The 26,761-nt window shown below is 43.4% G+C and overlaps 1 protein-coding gene across 1 annotated transcript in view; it reads right to left on the bottom strand.

The window, feature by feature from the left end:
• slc8a1b (solute carrier family 8 member 1b) overlaps positions 1 to 26,761 on the bottom strand; it is a 169,612-nt gene that overhangs the window by 49,111 nt on the left and 93,740 nt on the right. The window contains exon 5 of the mRNA XM_079513128.1: positions 10,193 to 10,302. Coding sequence (XP_079369254.1) covers positions 10,193 to 10,302 — 110 coding nt within the window. The remainder of the gene's footprint in view (positions 1 to 10,192; positions 10,303 to 26,761) is intronic.

Raw genomic sequence — 26,761 nt, 5'->3', positions numbered from 1 at the left:
ATTTATTCTGAATAAAAATAGGATTTACAGTATATAACATAAGCAAGACAAAAAATAATATCCCATGCGTCACTCAGACGCACTCAGTGCCTCTCTGGCAAAAATAGCAACAGATAGTGGCGTGGCAAAAGAATGCTGCAGCTCGCGCCGCCGGTGGACATCGACACACTGAATGACATGGTTGCATGTCAAGTCACAGAATGCATCTGAACTGCTTTAAGTGGACACTGGCCTCAAGGGTAACTCAAGAGGCTGAGACCCACTGCCTTAACATCGTCCCCTCCCTCTCTATCACAGTGAATAGTGTGTGCTGTAGCTGTGGGGTGACAGCTGATGACTCCAACAGACTGGTCAGCTCATCACAGCCTGTCAGCAACCAATGAACAGGAGCTAGCAGAGCGGGCTGGGGAACCTTTTACTGCCCGAGCTGAGCGCTCAGCTCAGCGATGGAGAGGAGAGCAGAGATCGTGATCACTACTGTATACTGTAGCTCCATAGGAGAGGAGAGCAGAGGGTCTGACAGGCTAGAGGAAGTGTCCAGCCAAATTATACAAGTGCAGAGGAGGTTGGTTCTATAGGAGGAAGGGCAGAGGTTAGGGATGAGGTGAAGATCTGTCACTTTCACACTTTTGCAGTCTTACGCACGCACACACACACGCGCACGCACGCACGCACACACACGCACACACAGTGAAACTAAGAGAGGCGGAGAGGTCTAGCTGTAGTCAGTTCATGCCATCAGCACCCGGTGTCACGCTGCATTATAATTGCCTATGCATAAAAATATGATTGGAATTATGAATGAAACGAGTGACATTAATAACTGTGACAGTAATTTCCAATGAGTGTCAATCAACTGAAACATCGATGGTAAACACATTACTTGGATAACGACATGACATGAGTAGATTCATCTAGACCGCTTGTTGTCATGTACCAGAGTTGATTAACCAGTTGTACAATGTTGATGATAATGTCCTCTGTGTTGATTCATTACACACACATGCATGCACACGCGCACAAGCACACATGCACACAAACACTAATGTGTTATTTACCATTCATTCCACAGGTTTCAGTGGTCTTGTTCATCATTTACATATAATTGCACACTAATTACTTAGCCAGAGTAAATAGATTAAATATGCACCTTGGGCCACACCTGTAGTGAGTCAGCACACACTTTCTTTCTTTCTCTCTCTCTCTCTCTCTCTCTCTCTCTCACACACACACACACACACACACACTCACACACTCACACACTCACACACTCACACACACACACACACACACACACACACACACACACACACACACACAAGCGCGCGCTCGTAAATGTGCAATAGAGTTAGTAATTTGCACAAGAATAATTGATGTCAATTTACTCAATTATAATCTTAATGATAATGTTAAGCTCAAATTCATAACACACTCAAACAGCAAAATCCTCAGCATTAACTCTGTACACACAGAGATAAATGAATACTGAGTATTTTACTGCACAAACAGTGTGAGAATATAAAACTGTTGTATCTTCATATTTATTTTTTTGTAAATGAATGCCCTACTTCATTGTACATTGAGTGTCACACGAAGGCGGTGAGAATAGATGCAATGCGTTTGGAGCTTGTACTGTAGATTGGCTATTTTCAAAAGATAAAAAAAGGTAACTGTTTTGGACATACTGTAGTACAGTCCAAGGGTTCCACCCGACAGCGACGCTAATGAAGACAGCTAGGGTACAGAGGACCAGAACAGAGGACACTGCTGTCACACAAAATCTGTCACGAATATGGGCATGTGCAGCGTACTGCATACGGTGTCTATGTGCGTACGGTGTGTGCATAGTGCACACACACACACACACACACACACACACACACACACACACACACACACACACACACACACACACACACACACACACACACACACACACACACACACACACACACACACACACACACACACACACACACACACACACACACACACACACACACACACACACACACACACAGTGTGTCTGCCTGTGTTAGGACATGGAGTTGGGACTCTGCAGGGTCTGTTTTGTTTTTAGCTGCGTCCTTGTCCCTGATGCTACACCATGTCTCCTATGTGTCCTTCATGTTACACCATGTCTCCTATGTGTCCTTCATGTTACACCATGTCTCCTATGTGTCCCTGATGCTACACCATGTCTCCTATGTGTCCTTCATGCTACACCATGTCTCCTATGTGTCCCTGATGCTACACCATGTCTCCTATGTGTCCTTCATGTTACACCATGTCTCCTATGTGTCCCTGATGCTACACCATGTCTCCTATGTGTCCTTCATGCTACACCATGTCTCCTATGTGTCCCTGATGCTACACCATGTCTCCTATGTGTCCTTCATGTTACACCATGTCTCCTATGTGTCCCTGATGCTACACCATGTCTCCTATGTGTCCCTGATGCTACACCATGTCTCCTATGTGTCCTTCATGTTACACCATGTCTCCTATGTGTCCTTCATGTTACACCATGTATCCTATGTGTCCCTGATGCTACACCATGTCTCCTATGTGTCCTTCATGTTACACCATGTCTCCTATGTGTCCTTCATGTTACACCATGTCTCCTATGTGTCCTTCAAGTTACACCATGTCTCCTATGTGTCCTTCATGCTACACCATGTCTCCTATGTGTCCTTCATGTTACACCATGGCTCCTATGTGTCCTTCATGCTACACACCATGTCTCCTATGTGTCCTTCATGTTACACCATGTCTCCTATGTGTCCTTCATGCTACACCATGTCTCCTATGTGTCCTTCATGTTACACCATGGCTCCTGTGTCCTTCATGTTACACCATGTCTCCTATGTGTCCTTCATGTTACACCATGTCTCCTATGTGTCCTTCATGTTACAGCATGTCTCCTATGTGTCCTTCATGTTACACCATGTCTCCTATGTGTCCTTCAAGTTACACCATGTCTCCTATGTGTCCTTCATGCTACACCATGTCTCCTATGTGTCCTTCATGTTACACCATGGCTCCTATGTGTCCTTCATGCTACACACCATGTCTCCTATGTGTCCTTCATGTTACACCATGTCTCCTATGTGTCCTTCATGTTACACCATGTCTCCTATGTGTCCTTCATGCTACACCATGTCTCCTATGTGTCCTTCATGTTACACCATGGCTCCTGTGTCCTTCATGTTACACCATGTCTCCTATGTGTCCTTCATGTTACACCATGGCTCCTATGTGTCCTTCATGCTACACACCATGTCTCCTATGTGTCCTTCATGTTACACCATGTCTCCTATGTGTCCTTCATGTCACAGCATGTCTCCTATGTGTCTTACCTACGAAATGATGCCATTCCTGTAACAATACAGGGCGATTCACGTTTTAACTATGTTGCGCTTCATTGTGCAGTTAAATAAGTAGATCCAGAGCCATCTAATAGAAGAGTTGCGATATTGAGGGGGCAGAAAACAGCCATGGTCACGTGGTTCATGTACTCGGGCGAGCCCATAGACTCCAATGCATTCCGTAAACTTCCGGTTGTCCCTATTTGAAGCCTTCAATTAGGGACAAACCAATAGAAGTCTATGTAGAAGAGCCGCCATTGGACTGACCCCATGAAGTGAACGGAGTTTGCGTAACTCTGTCTATATTCTATGGCTCCGAGTAGATCTACAAGCTCAGATGAGCTTGCAGATGAAACTTTTTAGGGATCTTTGGATTTTCTTTGGACAATTTAGTTTACGGCATTTAGCAGAGTTGTTGCTTTGGACTTTAGAAGAAAATATAAGACACCAAACGGGGAAAGGCGGAAGAACTTTTTTGCTTCACTCCCTCTCAGGCTCATGAATACAGCAAATCTAACACTTGAAAAAGAAGTGTAAATGTCACATTCAGGCCTGGTTAAACACCCGAGTTAGATCTTCATTATCTCTATGGATCTATATTACACTATATAACACTGCTCAAAGCATCAGCCCACCAAAAACACCTGCTTCATCTCCTCTTTAATTGGCTCTGAAGTCGTAGGCAAAATATTTGAAGCTCTGTGCTGAGGGGAGATCAAATAGGCGGAGAGCTTTTAAAGACCATTTGATTCCATCTCTCCATCGCTCTCACTGTACTGTATGTATGCTGACGAATGCACTTAGGTTAACCCATTTAGACCTGAGGCCGATTAAAAAAAAACAGTTTTCTGAAAGACCTATTGTTATGTTTCTATGTCAGTGGTTCTCAACCTTTTCCATGTCAAGGAATTATCTTGTAGATCTGCTATTTTTCAATAGCTAAAGTATAACATAATGCTTAAAACACCAAAAGGGGTTCCCGGTCTGAATGGGTTAACCCTGTTCAGGATCATAAAAGCTTATTTGAAATATAGTGAGAGCTCATTCAGAACATTGTCTCTGCTCATCCATTACTGTCTGTGTGAACGAGTGTGCTGTAGCAACACAGGTGTATGACAAGTTTATGTCAAAAAACGAAATGCATGAAATGTAACCGATTTGAACAGGATGATATTTTTGTTGTGCTGTTAAAACCCATTTTGACCTGAGATCAGATTCTAAAAATGTCTTCTACATCCTGACAGTTTTCTGAAAAAGCTATGTTTCTATGTCAGTCGCTCTTCGATTTTTCAAAAATAGCAGACCTACAAGCTCGTAGCGCGGCACTCGGTGGCGCGCTATGAGCTTGTAGATCTGCTATTTTTCAATAGCTAAAGCATAACATAATGCTAACACCAAAAGGGGTTCCCGCCCAAAATGGGCTAAAGGAGAATACCACTAATTTTCAACATTGACCTTAGAGTAGTTAGAGTAATAAAAAGTCCCCCCCTTCTATTTAACCTTATGTCTAACCAATGCTATGTCTAACCAAAGGACGCCTGCCGTGACAGCAGGTGAAGGCTAAAACAAACTGGCAAAATAGAAACCTTGCAAGAAAAGAAACACTGTTTAAATTGGCCCTTCATGATATTAGTCATTATATGTCAACTTGGATTAATAGTGTTCTCTTGCTAGGAGCTGTTCTAACTGTGATGCTAACAGAATGAGACAACTATCAAATAATTCCACACAGCTGACAGAACACTGGCTAATGCTGCACAGCAACACACATTAGGTAAAAATAAAGAAATAAAATCCACACATACTGTACTGACTAACTTTTTTTTTAAATCGGTGTAGTGTGAATTTTCTGCAATTAATCATTCATATTTATCGTGTACATTACAACTTTCAAAGATGAATGTATTAATTAATGGTCAAAAAGGTCTCAGCTCTCAGCTGAAATGTAAGATGCGTTAATTTGTTATCAAATTTGCAACTACTGCACACCGCTTTGAAAAGTAGTCAAATATACCAATCTGACAAAGGATCTGAACAACGAAGTGCTACAGTACGACGCAATTTGGTTTGCCATCATATATCACAAATATATGCACATAAAAGCCACTACTGTGTATGTGTGAAACACACAGACACAATGAAAACCTGGGGAGGGCTAATTTAATTTGGCCTCATTTCACTCCAGGGAAAAACCACAGAACTTCCATAAAATACAGTCAATAAACAGTGTATTTTCTGCATGTGTGTGTGTGTGTGTATGTGTACTGTATGTGTATGTGTATGTGTATGTGTATGTGTATGTGTGTGTGTGTGTGCATTCTAGAGTCTTTGATCCCACGAACACCACCTCATCAACTCTGACAGTGTGTATGTGTGTTTGTCTGAAGGCTGTGTGCGTGTGTGCGTGCGTGCGTGCGTGCGTGCGTGCGTATAACGCATGGTTTATGTTCCTGTGGTGTGTGTATAGTATATGAGCCAGTGCCACTGCTGTGTGTGTGTGTGTGTGTGTGTGTGTGTGTGTGTGTGTGTGTGTGTGTGTGTGTGTGTGTGTGTGCCATGCTGTGTGTCCCAGCGGTGTGTTTGATCTCCTGACAGCGTTAATGTGATACCCAGCCTTCCGTTTGATCCACTCATTACCATAAACACTGCTGAGTCCTGCTAAAGCACACATCACCACCCAGAGACGTCCTGGGTTTCTGTCAAACAAACAGTCTGATTGTGTACGTATGAGAGTATATTATTCATGTCTAAATGTAGTAGCATTAGTGCAAGAGACATTGGAACCACTTTCAATCTGGTATCTCTATTTTTGGGCATGTTTTCAACACAAAGATTTTCTAAAAAAGAGAGAGGGAAAATAGCTCAGAGCTTGCAGATCTGCTTTTTTTTTTTCATTAGGCACCGCCAGATGACAAAGTATAAAAAAAGAGTTTAACCCATTTTGGGAGGGAACCCCTTTTGGTGTTTTAACTAAGCATTATGTAATACTTTAGCTATTGAAAAATAGCAGATCTACAAGCTCATAGCGCGCCACCGAGTGGGCGGCGTGCTACGAGCTTGTAGGCCTGCTATTTTTGAAAAATCGTAAAAATGCGGCACAAATCTTTATATTCTTTCAGAGCGAACGTTTTTTTTATTTTAACGTCAGGCCTAAATGGGTTAAGTGGTTAAACTGGAAGAGCGTCATTATTCAAGATTAGATCTGCACTGGTCTTTCTGTGCAAAATAAGGGAGGTGAACAGAGGAGGGTTTTGTCCGAGTTCCATTCAGGTGCTAGTAAAAAAAATCCTGTCAGTGCCGAGATTCCTAGTAGTAGCGGTTGGATATGGCATTCCGACCTAATTAGCATATCTGCAATATTCCACTGACAACTTACGTTTGCCTAATGACAGACTTATCTAAACTGCAAAAGGATATTATGTCTCACGTATAGTGGACAGGGCACACAGACAGTAAAATATAATTAGGGGTTTGTGTCCATTTTCATTAGGCCCAACCTTTCAAGCTGTTAGCACCAGCTGTACACGTTTGTAAACCTGTAAATACATCAATTCTGCTGCCAATAAATAACATTACCACACACTCAAACTAGACGCCTGCGCGCAAATGTGTGGGTGTTTAAGAGACAATTTGTACTGGGCATATATTAGAGAGAAAGACTGTGCATTTATGTAACAAAATGGTGCGTGCGTATGTGTTTGTTTGTCTGACAGTAGATGGAGAAGACAAAAGGAAAATATGACAGCCTGACTGGGCAATGAACATCCATGATGAGGTAATGGACAAACAGTGGAAAACAGATACTGGTGAATACATAAAAATCATGCACAGCACGCACGCACACGCACACGCACACACACACACACACACACACACACACACACACACACACACACACACACACACACACACACACACACACACACACACACACACACACACAGTTGTGCAAGCAAGCACATAAAGCACATGTACACGCACAGACACAAGCATAGGTTAGGACAGTAAATAAGGGAGAGCGGCGAGGATGAGAGAAGACAGAAGAGGATGAAAGAAGAGAAGGGGCGAGGAAAGGTGTGACTCTCACTGAGAATTATTGCAAACCTCTGAAAATGATCAGAGGAGAAAAGGAGGAGGAATATACAAAGCTTGCAAGGAAACAGTCAGCCGAAGAGTATACCGGTAAAAACAGAGGAGAGGAGAGCTCCTGTGTTCAGCTGAACCCCAAATCAACAGGCCTGCCGACCAAAACAACAGCAAAATAAACTCTGGGAACTTGAATTGGCCGAAGGGTGGAGGAAAGGCCATGGGGTCATAATTAATCAACATGGAATTATAGATTATATTAGATATATTGTGTGAAAAGTTGATATTTTGGCCTGAGGGTGGCTCTAGGGTTCCACGGCGATCTGCCCGTTAGACTTTGAGATAACAGAGTGGAAAGGTTGGTCCGACACCTCATCTACACTGCCAACGATGCGAACGAGCGATGAAATCTCATTAGAATACATGTTTTTCATTGCGACTGTCCTGACGGACCGCGAGCGTGCAGCACATCGTCCACCCCTCCTATATAAGCTTGCAGAGTCTCAATTTGAGCGAGGTTTCGTGGCCCCAAACACTTGTATTGGTTGAGATCTACACGCTACTATTTATTGGTTATTTGATTGGTTCAGGCTACGTCGCAACGCAACGGACGATATCCATATCAAGACGGTTTTTCACGCAATATCGCCATTGGACCGCAACGCTCCTTGCCTGTGAGGCATAAGGATGACCTTACTAAAGGAAAGGTCCACAATCAGTAGGGTTAATCCTTGCTGAGCACATCAAGTTGCATGGCAGTCTGACCAGAGTTTGAGACATTGTGCATGCAAATGGCAATTGTGGCATAGGGGTGGTGCTAGAGTAAAGGCCATTGGGTTACTAGAATCGTTGGATGTGTTGGTTTAGCAGGTTTCATGGCAAATCTACCCTAGAATCAGCAAATGGCAATTGGGAGGGGAACTGGGGCCACGCGGTTGAAGGCATTCTGCACATAATGGTACTGTATGTGCCCTAACCATTTGGCTAACAGGTCACCCCTGGACCACAAGGTCGTGGGTTCGGTTCCCAGCCCGGGCACCGCCAACTCAGCGTATGAGTAGCATGGCTTGCGTGCAGCAAGTTGTGCGGTAAGTACTGGGATGGTAGGATGTGGTGCTCCACCTCAGCATCCATCTCCCAGGGGTCTAGCGCAATCTAACGGGGACAGACTCCCACGTGTTACCGACAATAAGCCACTTCCGATCTACTTAACCCTTTTTGGGGCGGGAACCCCTTTTGGTGTTTTTAACATTATGTTATAATTTAGCTATTGGAAAATAGCAGATCTACAAGCTCATAGCGCGCCACCGAGTGGCGCGCTATGAACTTGTAGGTCTGCTATTTTTGAAAAATCGTTAAAATGTGCCTCAAATCTTTCAGAAAATTGTCGTGATTTAGAAAACTTTTTTTTTTAAATTTCGACGTCATGCCTGAATGGGTTGAAGCCCATGGGGTTACCAAAATCAGAAGGGGCCATCCTCTGGGGTTCATGAGTTCCCTGGAAATCTAGCCCAGGGGTTCTCAACCCGTGGGTCGCGACCCCTCGGGGCGTCGCCAAATTATTTTGGAGGGTCCCCAAATTATTAAAACAAAAAAAAGATATTTTTTTTTTCACGATTTTTCAAAAATAGCAGACCTACAAGCTCGTAGCGCGCCACTCGGTGGCGCGCTATGAGCTTGTAGATCTGCTATTTTTCAATAGCTAAATTATAACAATGCTTAAAACACCAAAAGGGGTTCCCGCCCAAAATGGTTTAAGGTTATTGTAGCAGTCAATTTATATTGGGGGTCGGGAGGGGGCGGGGCGGGGGTCCCGAGACATTGCCAAAGCATTTCCGGGGGTCCCCGGCCAAAAACGTTGAGAACCCCTGATCTAGCCAGTGTTCTTTTATAGATATCGTTTGGGACCAAAGTGATGGATGGACGGACAGATGGATTGTGGAGCTAAAAAGGATAAAGGAGGAAGGTTTTGGCCCGCTCTTGCCTTATTGGCAGAATTGAAGTTTGGCGATTCTCCAAAGAGAACTCAAAATATGCCATCCCCGCCATTTTTCATTAAACCGTCTGCACATAAGACTTGCAGGCAGGTCGTGATTTATTCCCTGTGCTTTAATACACATAAAACCCCTCAAATTGCTGAAGTAATGTAGATTTTACGGTAAGGGCGAAATGACCTTCCCTCTATTTTATCATGCTGGTAACGTTCCTGCTGTTCCGTTAACTTAGCATACGGTATGAACAGCTGCACTGCTACATTTTAACTCTTTGGAGTAGGCTACAACTCTATGGAACGGCTAGTAGTGGGACTTCTTTCAGGGTTCTCTGAGGAACAGGTGGGGCAATTCAAAGGGAGTGGTATGACCATGACGTAAAAACATACGGTAAGGGTTCCAATAAGGGATAAGGAAATGTGACTGTGTGTGGGTGTCGGGCAGATACACAGTAACACTTGAGAGAGGTGTCGATACTAAAGACTCTAGAAGGGGATTATGGCACTTGATAGAGTGACAACTGAGGGAATTAGGAGACTTTAAAGTGTTGAACTACAGTAATTAGAGAAATTGGCTTATGTAGTGTTGAGTTCCAAAGCAAACTTGGATACACTGTTTAAGGCATAGATAACTTACTAACACTGCTGTTAGCAAGTAAGAACTTTACAAGGGCCGGCTGCCTGTTGACTTGGGAGCCAATGACATTACAGCATAGGGTGCATTCTCAATGCTGATTGGCTGTCACACCTGTCCATCCCACCCTGCTGCGTCTCCATTGGGGGGTCTGTAGAAGGACGTAGAAGGAGGCCAGCTTATTGTACTCCTCCCGGTCTAAGATCCTAATGGTTATGGTCTTCCTGTATGACACACACACACGCACACACACACAGACACGCACACACACAAACATGCACACACAAGGATGCATGTATGTATGCACAGACATGCACGCACACATACACAAAGAGACAAATAGAGGGAGGTGATGAACATGCATGGTCAAAACACAATGGATACAGGTGTACACACACAAGTGCACGAACACACACAGACGCGCGCACGCACATACACACACACACACACGCGCGCGCACACAGACACACTAGGTGGCGGTAGATGGTTGTCTTGCTGCACGTGCACCATGTGAGTCAGACTGCAGAGCTCAGAGCTCACACAGGAGGCACGCGAGGCGCGGCCGCCCCCTCCCTGACCTTTGGCGTCGCCGTCGATCAGACGAGGCTCTCCGATCTCCAGGTAGAAGGTCTTGTTCTTCTCGTACTCCTCGTCGTCTATGATTCGCACCTTGATGGTTTTACTGAGGACGGGAGGAAGGCATGTGGAGGAAAGAGGAGAGGAAAGAGAAGAAGAAGAAGAACGGTAAGGAAACGACAGGTTGGAAACCAGGAGAGACCCACAGAGCAGAAGTAAAGCAGAGAGGCTAAAGCAGAGAACAACCAGTGGCGGACAGAGAAATGCTCGACCCCAGTCAGATTATGAATACTCCTGTTCAAATATTACGTTATTACATTAAGTACAAGTGAAAGTTGCTCAGTCAAATTTGGAGCGCTTGCTTTTAATTACAAATTCAAAAAAATCCTTTTAATATCAATGCATTTTTCTGATTTTGTATTTCAGCGTTTCTCCGCAATTTTTCCTGAAATAACGCAGCAGCAACCTTTACTGTACTAAAATGTAGATATTTTCCCCCAAATAAGTCTCAAAATATTTGTTTATGTTTTTACAAATATAAATAGGCCTAATAATGAAAATAGCAGCTTTTGCAAGCTTGTACAGCAGATCTGCTATTTTCCATTACATTTGAAATAGGGTTCAAATGCATAATTCATAATGTACTTTTTCAGTGAGTCAAAAGTACAATGTTTGTTTTTTAAATGTAGTGAAGTATCCAAAAATACAAATACTCAAGTAGAGTACTGATACTACTTTTAAAATTTTGTATTTGTAACTTAACCCATTTTGGGCGGGAACCCTTTTTGGTGTTTTAAACATTATGTTGTAATTTAGCTATTGAAAAATAGCAGATCTACAAGCTCATAGCGCGCCACCGAGTGGCGCGCTACGAGCTTGTAGGTCTGCTATTTTTGAAAAATCGTGAAAATATTTATTTCAGAAAACTGGAGGATTTAGAAGATTTTTTTTTAATTTCGACGTCAGGCCTAAATGGGTTAAGTACAGTACTCAAGTACAAATTCTTAGTTACTGTCTACCACTGAGAACAACACACAACTCTTGTGAGAAACCAGACATCATGAACAGGAGCATGCAGGAGACAAGAATTCACTTCCCATTCAGAAAGCTCCACAAATGGATGTTTTCTTACAGCTAAAGTGTCGATGTCGGGCAGAAATGTCTTATGTCCTGTTATGTTTTGTTTAGTGAATTAATGCTCTACCTGGTCATACTAGTGCCACACAAAATCATCAGAATAATAGCAGAGCTTGTAGATCTGCTATTCTTGCTAATTTTGAATTGGAATCGGAATTAACCCATTTTGGGCCGGAACCCCTTTTGGTGTTAGCATTATGTTATGCTTTAGCTATTGAAAAATAGCAGATCTACAAGCTCATAGCGCGCCACCGAGTGGCGCGCTATGAGCTTGTAGGTCTGCTATTTTTGAAAAATCGAAGAACGACTGACATAGAAACATGTTTCAGAAAACTGTCAGGATGTAGAAGACATTATTAAAATCTGATCTCAGGTCAGAATGGGTTAATTGGAAAGTAACATTTTTGTACATATGAGGTTTACGCCCGACGCCAACGACATACTGTATGTTATCGCCTGATGTTATCATGTTCATTGTGAATCAATTACATTGAGAGTGAATAGATGTCAGGCATTCAGGTCAGCACAGAGACGGAACTAGAAGACACGTATGTGCACAGTCAAATCCTCAGCGTTAATATTGAACTCTGAGAGATACAAATTGATAAAATAACATTGAGGATTTTACTGTGCAATAACAGCAGAAAAGTAGAAACAATTAGGGAGATTTAGCTGTGGGAAAAAAATGCGATGGAAAGGCAGAGATTTGAGCGTTACATTTTGCCTTTTTGCAGTAACACAACTTCTGAAAACAGCAAAGAAACCCATCTAATTAGCTCTGTATCTCACTGGTGCCTCCGTCGGCCCCACACAGAACCCCCCCCCCCCCACACACACACACACACACACTGTAATGTAGGCTAAATCATAAATGGCTGCATCTGTCTGTGCCACCATGTTTTACTCTGTCCATTCAAATCAATGTCAAATTGGAACCCAACCCAATACCAACTAAAGCAAAGGCTCGGCAGAATGGAACAGAGTCCAGTTTCATTAGTGAATCAACGAGTAATAATTGGCTGCACTGGGGATCAAATTTTTTATTTTGTAAATGAATCCGGACTTTTGAGTCCGCTGTGCACAGAACTATGGTGTGATGATGACATACAGTACTGAATATATAGCCTAATTTATTCTGATACTGTATATGAGATAGGAGGTCGACCTTCAAAATTCGATTCAGCCTCAGGCCAGAGTCTTACACGGCTGGCATTTCTCATCCTCCTGGCAATAATAGAATATTGGAATAAAGGAGAAATGATCATGTGAATTCTAAGGGGACATCTGTTATATTGACCATGAAGGAGTAAGTACTAAGTAACAGTATGTTTCTTGTCAAGTCCTTCTCTGTCCAAGAACCTTCCATAACATCTTGTAGATCCCTTGACTATATACAACAATTGTACCCTCCACTCCGATGTCCAATTGCATCCAAATATTCACTAGAGCGTAAACTAGACTTGAGGAAAGTCCAGTCAGTGAACACAGCCTACATGCACTGCTATACACAGGTAAGTCCACTAGTGTTCATTTATCCATGTGTGTGTGTGTGTGTGTGTGTGTGTGTGTGTGTGTGTGTGTGTGTGTGTGTGTGTGTGTGTGTGTGTGTGTGTGTGTGTGTGTGTGTGTGTGTGATATTTGCCGGTAGGGCTACCATTTGGAAATATACAGTACTTAATTCTTGGCATTTGCCCTCAGCCAGGCACTACTGTACATCTACATCTACACTCCACACACCAGGAGGGAATTGAACCGTCAACCCTCCATGCACCAAAACCATGTGACACAGGTCATGTACCACATACTTGTGCTCTCGTTCTGTCATTAATTAACCACTTGGCAACGATCCAACCGGAGACAGAGACGGGGTATTTTGAATGAAGAGTGACTTCATACTGTATAGAGGTATAGTGTCTGTTGTCGTTTTTTTGTCTTTGTCTTTTTTCTTTTGTCTGCACTTGTGTCCTATGTATACATAGAAATGCTGTTATTGTACGGTTAAAAAAAAAAAAAAAAAAAAAAAGAGGTATAGCGTCACAGTTGAGGGGCGCACGCACGCACGTACGCACGCACGCACGCACGCACGCACGCACGCACGCACGCACGCACTTGTTGCTGCAGTAGCATATGGGGTGTGTGTAATTATAGCCCATAAACAACCCTAGTGTCTGTTGTCGTTTTTTTGTCTTTGTCTTTTTTCTTTTGTCTGCACTTGTGTCCTATGTATACATAGAAATGCTGTTATTGTACTGTTTAAAAAAAAAAAAAAAAGAGGTATAGCGTCACAGTTGAGGGGCGCACGCACGCACGCACGCACGCACGCACGCACGCACACACACACGCACACACACACACACGCACACACACACACACACACACACTTGTTGCTGCAGTAGCATATGGGGTGTGTGTAATTATAGCCCATAAACAACACTCTATCGATATAGGAACCTCATTACAAAACACTAATTACACCTTTTAATGACACACACACGCGCGCACATGCACGCGCACACACACACACACACACACACACACACACACACACACACACACACACACACACACACACACACACACACACACACACACACACACACACACACACACACACACACACACACACACACACACACACACACACACACACACACACACACACACACACACACACACAACAAAGAGAGAGCCCATTAATTCCAGCTTTAATTATCACACACTGCACATTTCAGAGTGTTCAATTAATTCGGAGGGAATAGGAATTGACCCGTAAAGGTCTATTTTTACACTCTCAGAATTCCCACAGTTAAATTAACACTCAGTACTTTGCAGCGTAGGGACCAGAGTCACCGCCTGGTTCAAATCCTACCCCACTGGGCCCATCTGGATGGTGGAGTCAATAAGTAATGCTCCCCTCCCTCAAGGGGGTGCCCTTGAGCAAAACATTTAACTCCCAGCTGTTATATTACAAGGTGGTTGGTGGACACTGCAGGTGCAACTGCACATAGAAAACACTGTACAATCTTAGTATTAATTTCACTCTAAGAGTGTACAAATGTAACCAAATGTGTAACAAATTAACAATCAATCATATGGGTTTGTTTCTCTGGCTGTTAACCAGTTCCCTGCGCTATTTAATCCTATCCTTTTCTGTTATGCAGGGTGGCTTGAGCAACACTTCAACATCGGCCATTTTGTAGCTATTTGTCGGCATGTGTGAACACAGCAATACAATGTGTTCACAAAGAAACATAAGGAAAGGGACACATGTAAGAGTATTGCTGCGTTCACACATGTCGACAAATATCTACCTGAATTTACCCCACAGGCTCAACAAAGGTTTATCTTACCTTAATTACCTTATCTTATCTTACTGGCCAACTCCAGTAAGTACATGTATGTGATGGTGTGTGAACTTAAAGTGTATGAAACTATGAATATGAACGTAGCGGTAGCACACAGCCAGCTTCTCTTGGATAACAGAGGGAAAGCAGGGCCTGACAATAATGAAACTGTTAGTTATACACATGCATATAATGACATGCCCAAAATAGCGACGCCACGCCTGTGGTTAAAAGGGGTTTAAGTGAAATACAGTATGTTTTTCAAAATTACCTATATTAAAAGCAGGAGGGCGGGCAGTCCACTGCCACATCACTATGACTCAGACATAACGATGAACAAACCATATATACAGTAGGCATATATGGAGAGCCACAGTTCCGACCGCTATGACCATATAGGGTAGGGTTTATATGTTTATATGAGACCAACCTACTTCGAGCGAGCACATTGGCGAAGACTCGACGGATGTCAAAATCAGGCATATATCAATATGCAGTTGTCCAGAACAGCTGAGCGAAGCAATATGCCAATTTATGGGCATATATTATACCGATGACATCAGAGATCTCCATTCATGGGCATATATTATACCGATGGGCATAAAAGGGGACAAGGACTGACGGATACAGAGATCTCTATATGGGCACAAAAGGGATCACTGGTAGATGCGTACAACAGTGACAAAGCCTTCCCCCGTCTCTCCAGGTCTTTAGTAAACAGAATACATTATTTTTCTCTCCTCAATCATTTTAAATGAAGAATGGGGCGTGTGTGTCGTGTGACACACAGCGCTTTGACCAGACAAAGGTCATCTTCTGCAATCCGTGAAGATGACCTTTTTAATCCGTGGCTATGAGCAGCGCTGCCTCTTTCTTCATCTAAAGTCTTCTGTACAGCGGTCAGTCTTCTGTACAGCGGTCAGTCTTCTGTACAGTGTTCAGTCTTCTGTACAGTGCTCAGTCTTCTGTACAGCGGTCAGTCTTCTGTACAGTGGTCTTCTGTACAGTGGTCAGTCTTCTGTACAGCGGTCAGTCTTCTGTACAGTGGTCAGTCTTCTATACAGTGGTCAGTCTTCTGTACAGTGCTCAGTCTTCTGTACAGTGGTCAGTCTTCTGTACAGCGGTCAGTCTTCTGTACAGTGGTCAGTCTTCTGTACAGCGGTCAGTCTTCTGTACAGTGGTCAGTCTTCTGTACAGCGGTCAGTCTTCTGTACAGTGGTCAGTCTTCTGTACAGCGGTCAGTCTTCTGTACAGTGGTCAGTCTTCTGTACAGCGGTCAGTCTTCTGTAGAGTGGTCAGTCTTCTGTACAGCGGTCAGTCTTCTGTACAGTGGTCAGTCTTCTGTACAGCGGTCAGTCTTCTGTACAGTGGTCTTCTGTACAGTGGTCAGTCTTCTGTACAGTGGTCAGTCTTCTGTACAGTGGTCAGTCTTCTGTACAGTGGTCAGTCTTCTGTACAGTGGTCAGTCTTCTGTACAGCGGTCAGTCTTCTGTACAGTGGTCTTCTGTACAGTGGTCAGTCTTCTGTACAGTGGTCAGTCTTCTGTACAGTGGTCAGTCTTCTGTACAGCGGTCAGTCTTCTGTACAGTGGTCAGTCTTCTGTACAGCGGTCAGTCTTCTGTACAGTGGTCAGTCTTCTGTACAGCGGTCAGTCTTCTGTACAGTGGTCAGTCTTCTGTACAGCGGTCAGTCTTCTGTACAGTGGTCTTCTGTACAGTGGTCAGTCTTCTGTACAGTGGTCAGTCTTCTGTACAGCGGTCAGTCTTCTGTACAGTGGTCTTCTGTACAGTGGTCAGTCTTCTGTACAGTGGTCAGTCTTCTGTACAGTGGTCAGTCTTCTGTACAGTGGTCAGTCTTCTGTACAGTGGTCAGTCTTCTGTACAGCGGTCAGTCTTCTGTACAGCGGTCAGTCTTCTGTACAGTGGTCAGTCTTCTGTACAGTGGTCAGTCTTCTGTACAGCGGTCAGTCTTCTGTACAGTGGTCAGTCTTCTGTACAGTGGTCAGTCTTCTGTACAGCGGTCAGTCTTCTGTACAGTGGTCAGTCTTCTGTACAGTGGTCAGTCTTCTGTACAGTGGTCAGTATTCTGTACAGTGGTCAGTCGGTCAGTCTTCTGTACAGTGGTCAGTCTTCTGTACAGTGGTCAGTCTTCTGTACAGTGGTCAGTCTTCTGTACAGTGGTCAGTCTTCTGTACAGCGGTCAGTCTTCTGTACAGCGGTCAGTCTTCTGTACAGTGGTCAGTCTTCTGTACAGTGGTCAGTCTTCTGTACAGTGGTCAGTCTTCTGTACAGTGGTCAGCGACCTCAGCAATGCTGGTTCTCTCTCCTCAATAATGACACAGTGCCGATGGAAACACAATGCAGTGGAAGTGCAGTGAATCACTGCTTCAGTGATGGGGCTGGAGAATGTGTGTCCTTAAAGGGCCTTTCCATGTAGAGCAGAAGGGAGGACTGCCCTGCCAGGGCTGGCAGAGCCCAGACCAGACTACCTCACTGGAAAACACACACACACCAAATACCCCCCCAAACACACACACACACACACACACACACACACACACACACACACACACACACACACACACACACACACGCACACAAACACACATAAATGAACCACTTAAAAACTCTGACTTAGTAGTGGACTTGAGTTACTTGGCTCCGGACTTATTGGACCACTTTCCTCCGTCTACACCAAATGTCTTCTCTCTGAGATGCGTTGTGAGCTTGTAGATCTGCTGTGTTTGGCTTATGTTCCCCCAGATTATAACACACACACACACACACACACACACACACACACACACACACACACACACACTTTCCTCCTCTCGATGACAAACAAGTTGGCTCTATTGTGCATTGTCCTGTTGCCACAGTAACCGGTTGTTTGGGTGTATAGCTGACAAGGGTGTTCCCATGAAGAAACGTGCGTGCGTTTGGATGCATGTGTGTGCACGTGGGTGTTTAAGACATCTATCTACTGCATACACTGCTCTAATTTCTATGACAGCAAAATAATATAACATTTTCTTTTGTTTGTGTCCACTGGAACCTTGTCACACACTTGTGCACGTATGCGTGCATGCACACACACTGGGGCCTGGGAGTAAATGGCATAGATGAAGGGACCTATACAGTATATGGGCCATGGGGTGGAAAAAATGCTTCTGTCAAACGCACACACTACATAGACGCGCACACACACACACACACACACACACACACACACACACACACACACACACACACACACACACACACACACACACACACACACACACACACACACACACACACACACACACACACACACACACACACACACACACACACACACACACACACACACACACACACACACAGCTGGCTCACCTGCTCAACAACAACGCAGCAGTAAATAGCTGATCTACAAGCTCACATCGCATCGCAACAGGCTTGTAGATCAGTTATTCACAGCAACAAGATTTGGTGTAGAGGGAAGAAATGAGTGGCCGGGGGGGTCAAGTATGGACCCCTAGCAGACATCGGTCAATGAAGTGTTTACAGCTAAACTAACAGAACGGTAACAGCCAGGTGTTGCACGTCTACAGGTGTATAGCTGAGAGCTGTTGGTCTATGGCCAGTTTACAAGTTTGGCACAGAAGCAGCTCTTTTTTTTGCCTGTGAGTGTGATCAGGTTTTGATCCATTTCCCATTAATCTCACTTCTCCGTCGCAACAGAGGAACCAAAATCAACACAGCCCCCTTTGGGGGAAGCATCGGGAACAACAAGACTTAAAAGTGATACATTAAGCTGCCATTGAATTGGCAAGAAGGCTGCATAGGAGGGGACGTTTTGCCCAGAGTATTTCAGGTATACGGTAGCACTTCTTCTCAGACTGGTACAAACCCAGACTCCTTTCAGTATACGACTGGCAGACCCTAACCTCAAATATATGGTCCTATTCTTGGCCTTGGCCTCTAAAACCTGAACATAAAACCTAATTATAACCTTCATATTGGTGGGCTGCGATACAGCCTAGGAGTTAAATTATGTATTGTATGAGAGAATAAATTCAGGGATGAAAGTCTCTTATCTGGGGTAGAGTACAGTAGCTGCCCAGGAAGCAGAAAGCATAATTTATACTTTGTTGTGTACTGGTGTTGTATGCACCAAAAATAGCTGACCTACAAGTTCAGCTTGAACTTGTAGATCTGTCATTTTTGGCATGTGACACCGGCGTATGGCAGAGTATGTACAGTATTAAGGGAGAATTCCATGCTAGAAGGCTTTCTTACCTTTATTCGTAGTTGTTACGTCCCCACCAAAGAGGTCCAGGTGTTATTTTGTGCAAAAGTGCATTATTGGCTATTTCCCCTAATATAAGCACTCAATGGGGGTTGGGTTTTTGTGCTAATTTGCTTATTTCCATCGAAATAAGTAGTAAAGTGTACCTTGATTTTTGAGCGATGGAAATAAGCGAATTAGCACAACACCCCAATGCCCCATTCAATTCAATGCAATTCGATTAAATTCATTGAGGGCTTATGTTAGGGGAAATAGCCAATAATGCGATTTTGCACAAAATAACACCTGGATCTCTTTGGTGGGGACGTAACAACTGCAAATAAAGGTAAGAAAGCCTTCTAGCATGGAATTCTCCTTTAAGCAGAACATTCTGGCATTTCCGTCGTGGAATTTCATGCCGTCGGTGTGTGAATGGGCGAATGTGAGTCATTCATTGTAAAAGTGCTTTGAGTGGTGGGGAGTCTAAAAAGCGCTATACATGCAGCAGAGTACTCGGGGGGTCTATCAGCGAATCTAAGCTTTTCATTTCTACCCTGTGATGGTATAGTGTCACTGCTGGGCAGAAACCTCGTATTCGTATTCAACACTTGGTCAGGAAATGGAAAATAAGCTGTGTGTTCCGATGGATCCAGTGTAGTTATTATATGGTCAAAAGCTGTTTGAACTACTGAAGTATAGAGATAGAAGGCTTCTGCCTGACAGTGACGAAATGTATTAGGATTCGTAAACGCTAAGGTTGCCATGGTTACAGTGCATTGCCACTAGCAACCGTGTGAACATTTGTGAAGAGATCGCCACTATGTTCACACCTTGTGTGTGTGAAGATAAGCAAACTGTCATTTCATTCACCATTCATCTCGTGCTTTCATCATACTCCTTCCTAATACAGGATTCCTAGCTATACAAGCCACAATGCTGAGCTGTGATTGCCTCCGCTATTCAAAGAGGGGTAATTACCGAATGCCTGATTGGTCAGTACTTAAAGAACCTCTCCTGGTTAAAGGCAAATACTGTACATGCTCGTCAGCCCATCAGAAGTTCGGAATGACGTCAATTTGTACTTACAGCTGAACTGATCTTTGCAAAGGACCTTCCCCTTTGACAGACACACACACACACACACACACACACACACACACACACACACGTTTACAAATAAGGTACACATTAACACACAGAGGCACGCACGCACGCACACGCGCACACGCACACACGCACACACACACACACACACACAGGAAGTCATAAAACACAGCACACTGGGGTCCTGGTCGCGCTCCTCGCCAACCTGCTCTAGCGACGTATTTGGATCGGAAAATTACCCTCTGGATGGAGGACGGATTTATTTTCTTTGGCCTCGGTTTGGAAAAATGCGGCCTCTTAAGTGCCTGCTTTGTGCATGTGTGTGTTTGTCACTGTGTGTGTGGCGTGTGTGTGGCATGTGTATATGCGTGTGTATGCTGTCCTACAGTACGTCCGTGCGTGTGCCTAGGTACGTGGATTTATCTGTGTGCGCACGCATACACAATCTGAAGTGATATACTACGTGTTGAACAATTTACTAACATGAACTGTATGCCTGTGTGTGTGTGTGTGTGTGTGTGTGTGTGTGTGTGTGTGTACGTGTGTGTGTACGTGTGTGTGTACGTGTGTGTACGTGTGTGTGCACGTGTGTGTGTGTGTGTGTGTGTGTGTGTGTGTGTGTGTGAGAGAGAGAGTGTTCTCCATGGGTGGATATGATGTCAACATGAATTTGTATATATTTATGCGTGAGTGATTGTGCAAGAGTGCTTGCTTTGACACATACTGTATACTGTAACATACATAACAAATACATGAGTGTGTGCGTGCGTGCGTGCGTGCGTGCGTGCGTGCGTGCGTGCGTGCGTGCGTGCGTGCGTATTTGACAGGGAGGGAGGGTGGGCTGAGAGTGTGTGTGGGGGTGTGTTGTGTGCATTGTCTTCAGAACACAAAGCGGATAATGAATGTTGGCCACAATAGAAAACCACAACAATACCATACAGCTACAACACAGCAGCCTCTCCCACACACACCCTGGCTGTCATAACATAATTAGGACGTTATATTGCTTATTAAAAACACAAGAAAATACATGTATATCTTTCTTTTAAAACCGACCTGCTAGGCTGTGTAATATCTGTTTTTTCCCCCCGTCTACACCAAATGTCTTGATCAATCCGAAAAAGAGTTGATCAATCCGCAATCTCACGACAATCGGCTATTCTTGGCTACGGCTCCTCCCAGGCTTGTGAGGCCTTACTGATCGTGTTACCAGTGTATTGAGACACGAAACAGAGAGAGAGAGAGAGAGAGAGAGAGAATCGGGGTGTGACATGCAGCACTGGTACACGCGGATAAAAGACTGAGTACAGAGGGCAATAAAGGGGAGGTTGGAACCGGCTAATTACGTTTAATTCCATTTTATGTATTGTTAAGATCACATAACAAGGACGTGCACTAGAGGCTACGTTGTATTTGATTGCACTGTATCTGTCCTGTCAGTTAATGGGGGTGAATGTGAGTCATTCATTGTAAAAGTGCTTTGAGTGGTCGGGAGTCTAAAAAGCGCTATAAATGCAGTCCATGTAGCAGAGTACTCGGGGGGTCTATCAGCGAATCTAAGCTTTTCATTTCTACCCTGTGATGGTATAGTGTCAGTACAGCGTCTTAGAAGCCTCTTCCAAATTGTCACTGCTGGGCAGAAACCTTGTATGTTCAACACTTGGTCAGGAAATGGAAAATAAGCTGTGTTCCGATGGATCCAGTGTAGTTATTATATGGTCAAAAGCTGTTTGAACTATTGAAGTATAGAGATAGTAGTGGGTGTGAGGTCTATAAATGTTCATTTACTTTACCTGACAGTTCTGTAAAAGTAATTGATGTGATTTGTCTGCTATCGGCCCTCTAAAGTCTGCACAGACAAGTGTTGATGCAAAAAGGAGTGAACCCAAGAAAAAGGATTGATGATTGTCAAAGTCTCAGAATAGCAGCAAGATACAGTGGCCACCGGGAAGACCAAACAAGCCTTTGAGTTCAATGTGTTCTGTATATACAAGTAAGACGCGCGAACGCAGCTCGTAAATTGCAATAACAACAATTAGATTAATACGATTTTTTTTAAGTTAAAGGAGAATTCAGTGATTTGGAGAAAAAAAACAGTCCACCCGGTAACAAGTTGTGCACATGCACGCACTCTACAGTGGGGGAAGTACAACAGACCAACAGCACGTGCACCAATGCCCGCCCCACTCGATCATGATTGGAGGAAGGCCCCTCTCATCCTGATTGGATGAAGGCTTTGCCACCCAAAGCCCAAACCGAAACTAGGGTTTTTTGACCCCAGGGGCTCACTGGGGACAGGGAGGAACTCCTTATATGGTCAGCACACTTTATAGTAGGGAGGATTATCCAAAAAATAAGAAAAAATAAGTGATATTTGAATTAAGTGAAATCACTGAATATACCTTTAAGTTACGTTTTTTTTAAGTTATTTTTTTAGTGTGTGTATGTTTTTTTTATGTTTTCTTTAAGTTTTAAGTTTTTTTTTTAAGTTAAGTTAAGTTAAGGTGTGTGTGTGTGTGTGTGTGTGTGTGTGTGTGTGTTTTTGTGTGTGATACAGCTCCGCCCTCTGGTGGCGGGCGGGTGGTGTTACAGCGTGACACACACACAGACAGACAGACAGACATGTTCTGCTAGGTCTCATAGTTAGTGCTCACTGCGTTCGCAATCACTGCGTTCGCAATCACTGCGTTCGCAATCACTGCGTTCGCAATCACTGCGTTCGCAATCACTGCGTTCGCAATCACTGCGTTCGCAATCACTGCGTTCGCAATCACTGCGTTCGCAATCACTGCGTTCGCAATCACTGCGTTCGCAATCACTGCGTTCGCAATGACAGTTATACAGGAGTCACACCTCCTGGCCACATGTTCACGAAGTCACATAGGCAATATTTCTGAGAATTTGTGAAAATAAGGTCATAGTATATGAGAGTCTGTTTATTAGGGGAAGTTGGTTGAGTTGGCAGGCAGATCGAGGTGGGGGACCTTCCGGGGCCCCTTCTGTGGTAAGACGCTTCCACATCCTGTACAGAGGCGCTCTGCAATACGAAGTAACAGAGAAAGACGAACCTGACAGCAGATAAACATCTAATTATAGAAAAATCACATAAAGTGATGGGGCGAGTATTTAGTTTAATTAAACCTGTGTGTGTGTGTGTGTGTGTGTGTGTGTGTGTGTGTGTGTGTGTGTGTGTGTGTGTGTGTGTGTGTGTGTGTGTGTGTGTGTGTGCCTGAGCTCACATGTTCCTCTAACATGGTAATTTCCACAAATTGACGTGTTGCTTGTTGATTTAATTATTGACCTCCATCATGTATCTGATTAGTTGCATTTTAGGATCATCTTTGCATGTGTGCATGCATGTATCAGTGTGTAAGTGTGCACATTAGCAAGAAAGTAAGTGTGAGATATTCTTTGGAGTATATGCTTTGTCTTTTGGTGCAAAAGTACAACGCCTTACTGCAACAAGGACTTGTGGTAACACACGCACACACACGCACGCACGCACGCACACACGCACGCACACACACACGCGCACACACACACACACATACGCACATGCACACACACAATGGAATCTGACTACTCTTGTGTTTAAGTACGGGTTAGTTTAATTACAGGTTAGTTTAATTAAAAACAAGAGAGAGATAGACCACTCACTCAGATCAATAAAGAGAGGCAGAGTGAGACGGATGAGAGAAAGAGAGAACAATAAAAAATAAAAAAACTGAGCGGTGCGGGCTAGCTTTAATATGCCATGATGAAAAGAAATATCTCAAATATTGTGAAGATAAAGGGGCAGAAATGTGTTCTAAGAATCTTCAAAGAACCACACACTGCCTTCATTTGCTCTATGAAAAATAAATATAATAGACTGCAACCTTCTTCAGGCATGGACAGGATCAACAACAGTGCTCAGTCAACACACTTCATTTCGGAGTAAGTCAACAACAACATCATCACCAATAATGACAGCCATAGGCTACAACCAAGCAGATTAACTATATCACACAACGTTGTTGTTGTCAGGCAGAAACCTATCATCGGCATATTACCCCCATAAATTAATTCCTACCTAGTTATACTACATTGTCACACAAACAAAAGTAACAAAAATTGTCAATAACTAAAGGGCATGGAGAAGCAGCCGTTAGCTATTATGGTCCTATAATGTGGAACAGCCTGCCTGTAAACCTGCGGCTCTCTGAATCCACAGACATTTTTAAGATAAATCTTAAGACGTACCTTTTTAGCATTGCTTATAATTAGGTCATATCATTAATCCCTGTTTATGTTTATTCGTAATGTCAAATGTTTTCTTTTTTCCTTCTTTTTTCTTTTTCTTTTAATGTCTCTTCTATTTGTAATCTGTGAAGCACATTGGGTTGCACTTGCTGTATGAAATGTGCTATACAAATAAAGTATTGATTGATTGATTGATTGATTGATTGATTGATTGAATCTACAAGGCCAGGTTGGCATATTTTGTTTTTGCCATTTCTTCATTTCAGTTCTGAAAAGTAACAGCCATTTGTCAGCATATGCCTGAAGAAAATCCTTGACTAAAGCCTTGCCTATTAAATGTATCTTTATTGTCATTGAGCAAGTGAAGACGGTGTGCCTGCGTGCGGGGATCTTTGATTCTTTGGAGTGTCTATGTCTTGTCTACCCCACCAACGCACCTGTCACAAAGATTATTATTCAGGTGCGCGAGTGACTTTTGAAAAATATGGTAGTGCAAAACATCTAGAGGAGAGAGGGGGAGGACATCATGCCATTAATCATCCTCACTGAATCCACACATCCGTAAAAGACAGACTGCTGTGTCTTAATAAGGTCCCTCAGCACCAGCAGTATATAGCCTAGGTTACGCTGCCGTCTCGCACCGAAAGTAGCCGATCTACAAGTTCACAGCGCGTTGCAGCGCGATGGGTTGTGAGCTTGTATATCGCTGCAATGATATTACACAGCCTAGCAGCTCGACTCGACATCCCCTCAAGGCAAGTCATGACACACCAGCGCATATCAAGCACTTTGAAACCTCGTGTTTAAATTTAAAATGTGCCACAAGATATAACAACCTGTTCTTCTCACAACGAGTTCATATGATAACCTAACCCACAGTATGGGGCTTCATTCTCCTTAAGATAAAACAGAAAACTGCTGTAGGCATTTATACTTAGATTCAGGGGAGTATAGAGAGACAGGAAGACAATTATGAATGAATCAGACAACTGCATAGCATTGCTGTAAGGCAGAAACCTTGTATCTCCATATTTCAACCTTTTCTGTTTTTTTTCCTAAGTTAAAGCCACTACTTCGTCATACAAGAGTGTCGCAAAAAAAGTGGTGAAAATAGCAGATCTACAAGCTCACAAAGTAACACGTTGTGAGCTTGTGTAGATCGGCTATTCACCATTATAAATACATTTTTAGAGTATTAAAAAAGGAACCGTTGTGGACAGACAAGGATTCCACACTACAGGGACGATATGATGCCAGATGGACGATTTGAAATGCATTAGCCACGTGGGCAAATGTGTTGGAATAATTACACAAATTCCCTTCATTTTATTTATAATTCATTTATAATTGTAATAACCACGGTCCATTTTTGTTGGATTCTATGATAACATATTCCTGTATTTTAATGCACAAAAACAACAACAACAACATTACTCTACATTCGTTGTGTAGAGCAGTGGTTCCCAAACTTTTTTTACATCAAGAACCCCCAAATTGACACTAATTAGCCCGTGGACCCCCATTTGAAAAGATATGCCAGGGACCCCCATGAGAGAAGATTCTTATGGCATGACATGCATTAGTCTACGGACCCCCATTTAATGACATTTCTATCTCTGGGACCCCCAATTTATATTGTAAACTCAATGTCAATTTAACTCAGAGTGTACAAATGGAACCAATCTATACCCAGATACTAGTTACTGTATATAGTCACTCGACAATAAAGGCTTTGTAATATAGGCTACAGTACAGGTACAGTATCTGTTCTTTCCTGATTACCATGTTTGACGTGACTGGAACCTACATTCTTGTTCTGGTGGTGAGGCATACAGTACTATATTTTGTTTAATTCTATTAATTCCAGTACGACATGGAAAGCAACTTGCGCAGACTTGAAGTAATATTATGTCTGAAGAGAGGAAGAGGGTGATGGGGAGCAAGTGAGAGAAAAGAGATGAAGAGGGAGAGAAAAAGAGCAAGAGGAGTGGGGAGAGCAAGAAAGAGGGAG

Source organism: Electrona antarctica (genome assembly GCF_951216825.1).
Source record: "Electrona antarctica genome assembly, chromosome: 10".
In the NCBI taxonomy this organism is placed as follows: Eukaryota; Metazoa; Chordata; class Actinopteri; order Myctophiformes; family Myctophidae; genus Electrona; species Electrona antarctica.
Note: the sequence above shows the minus strand (reverse complement) of the source record. Positions and strands in the feature narration are given on the sequence as shown.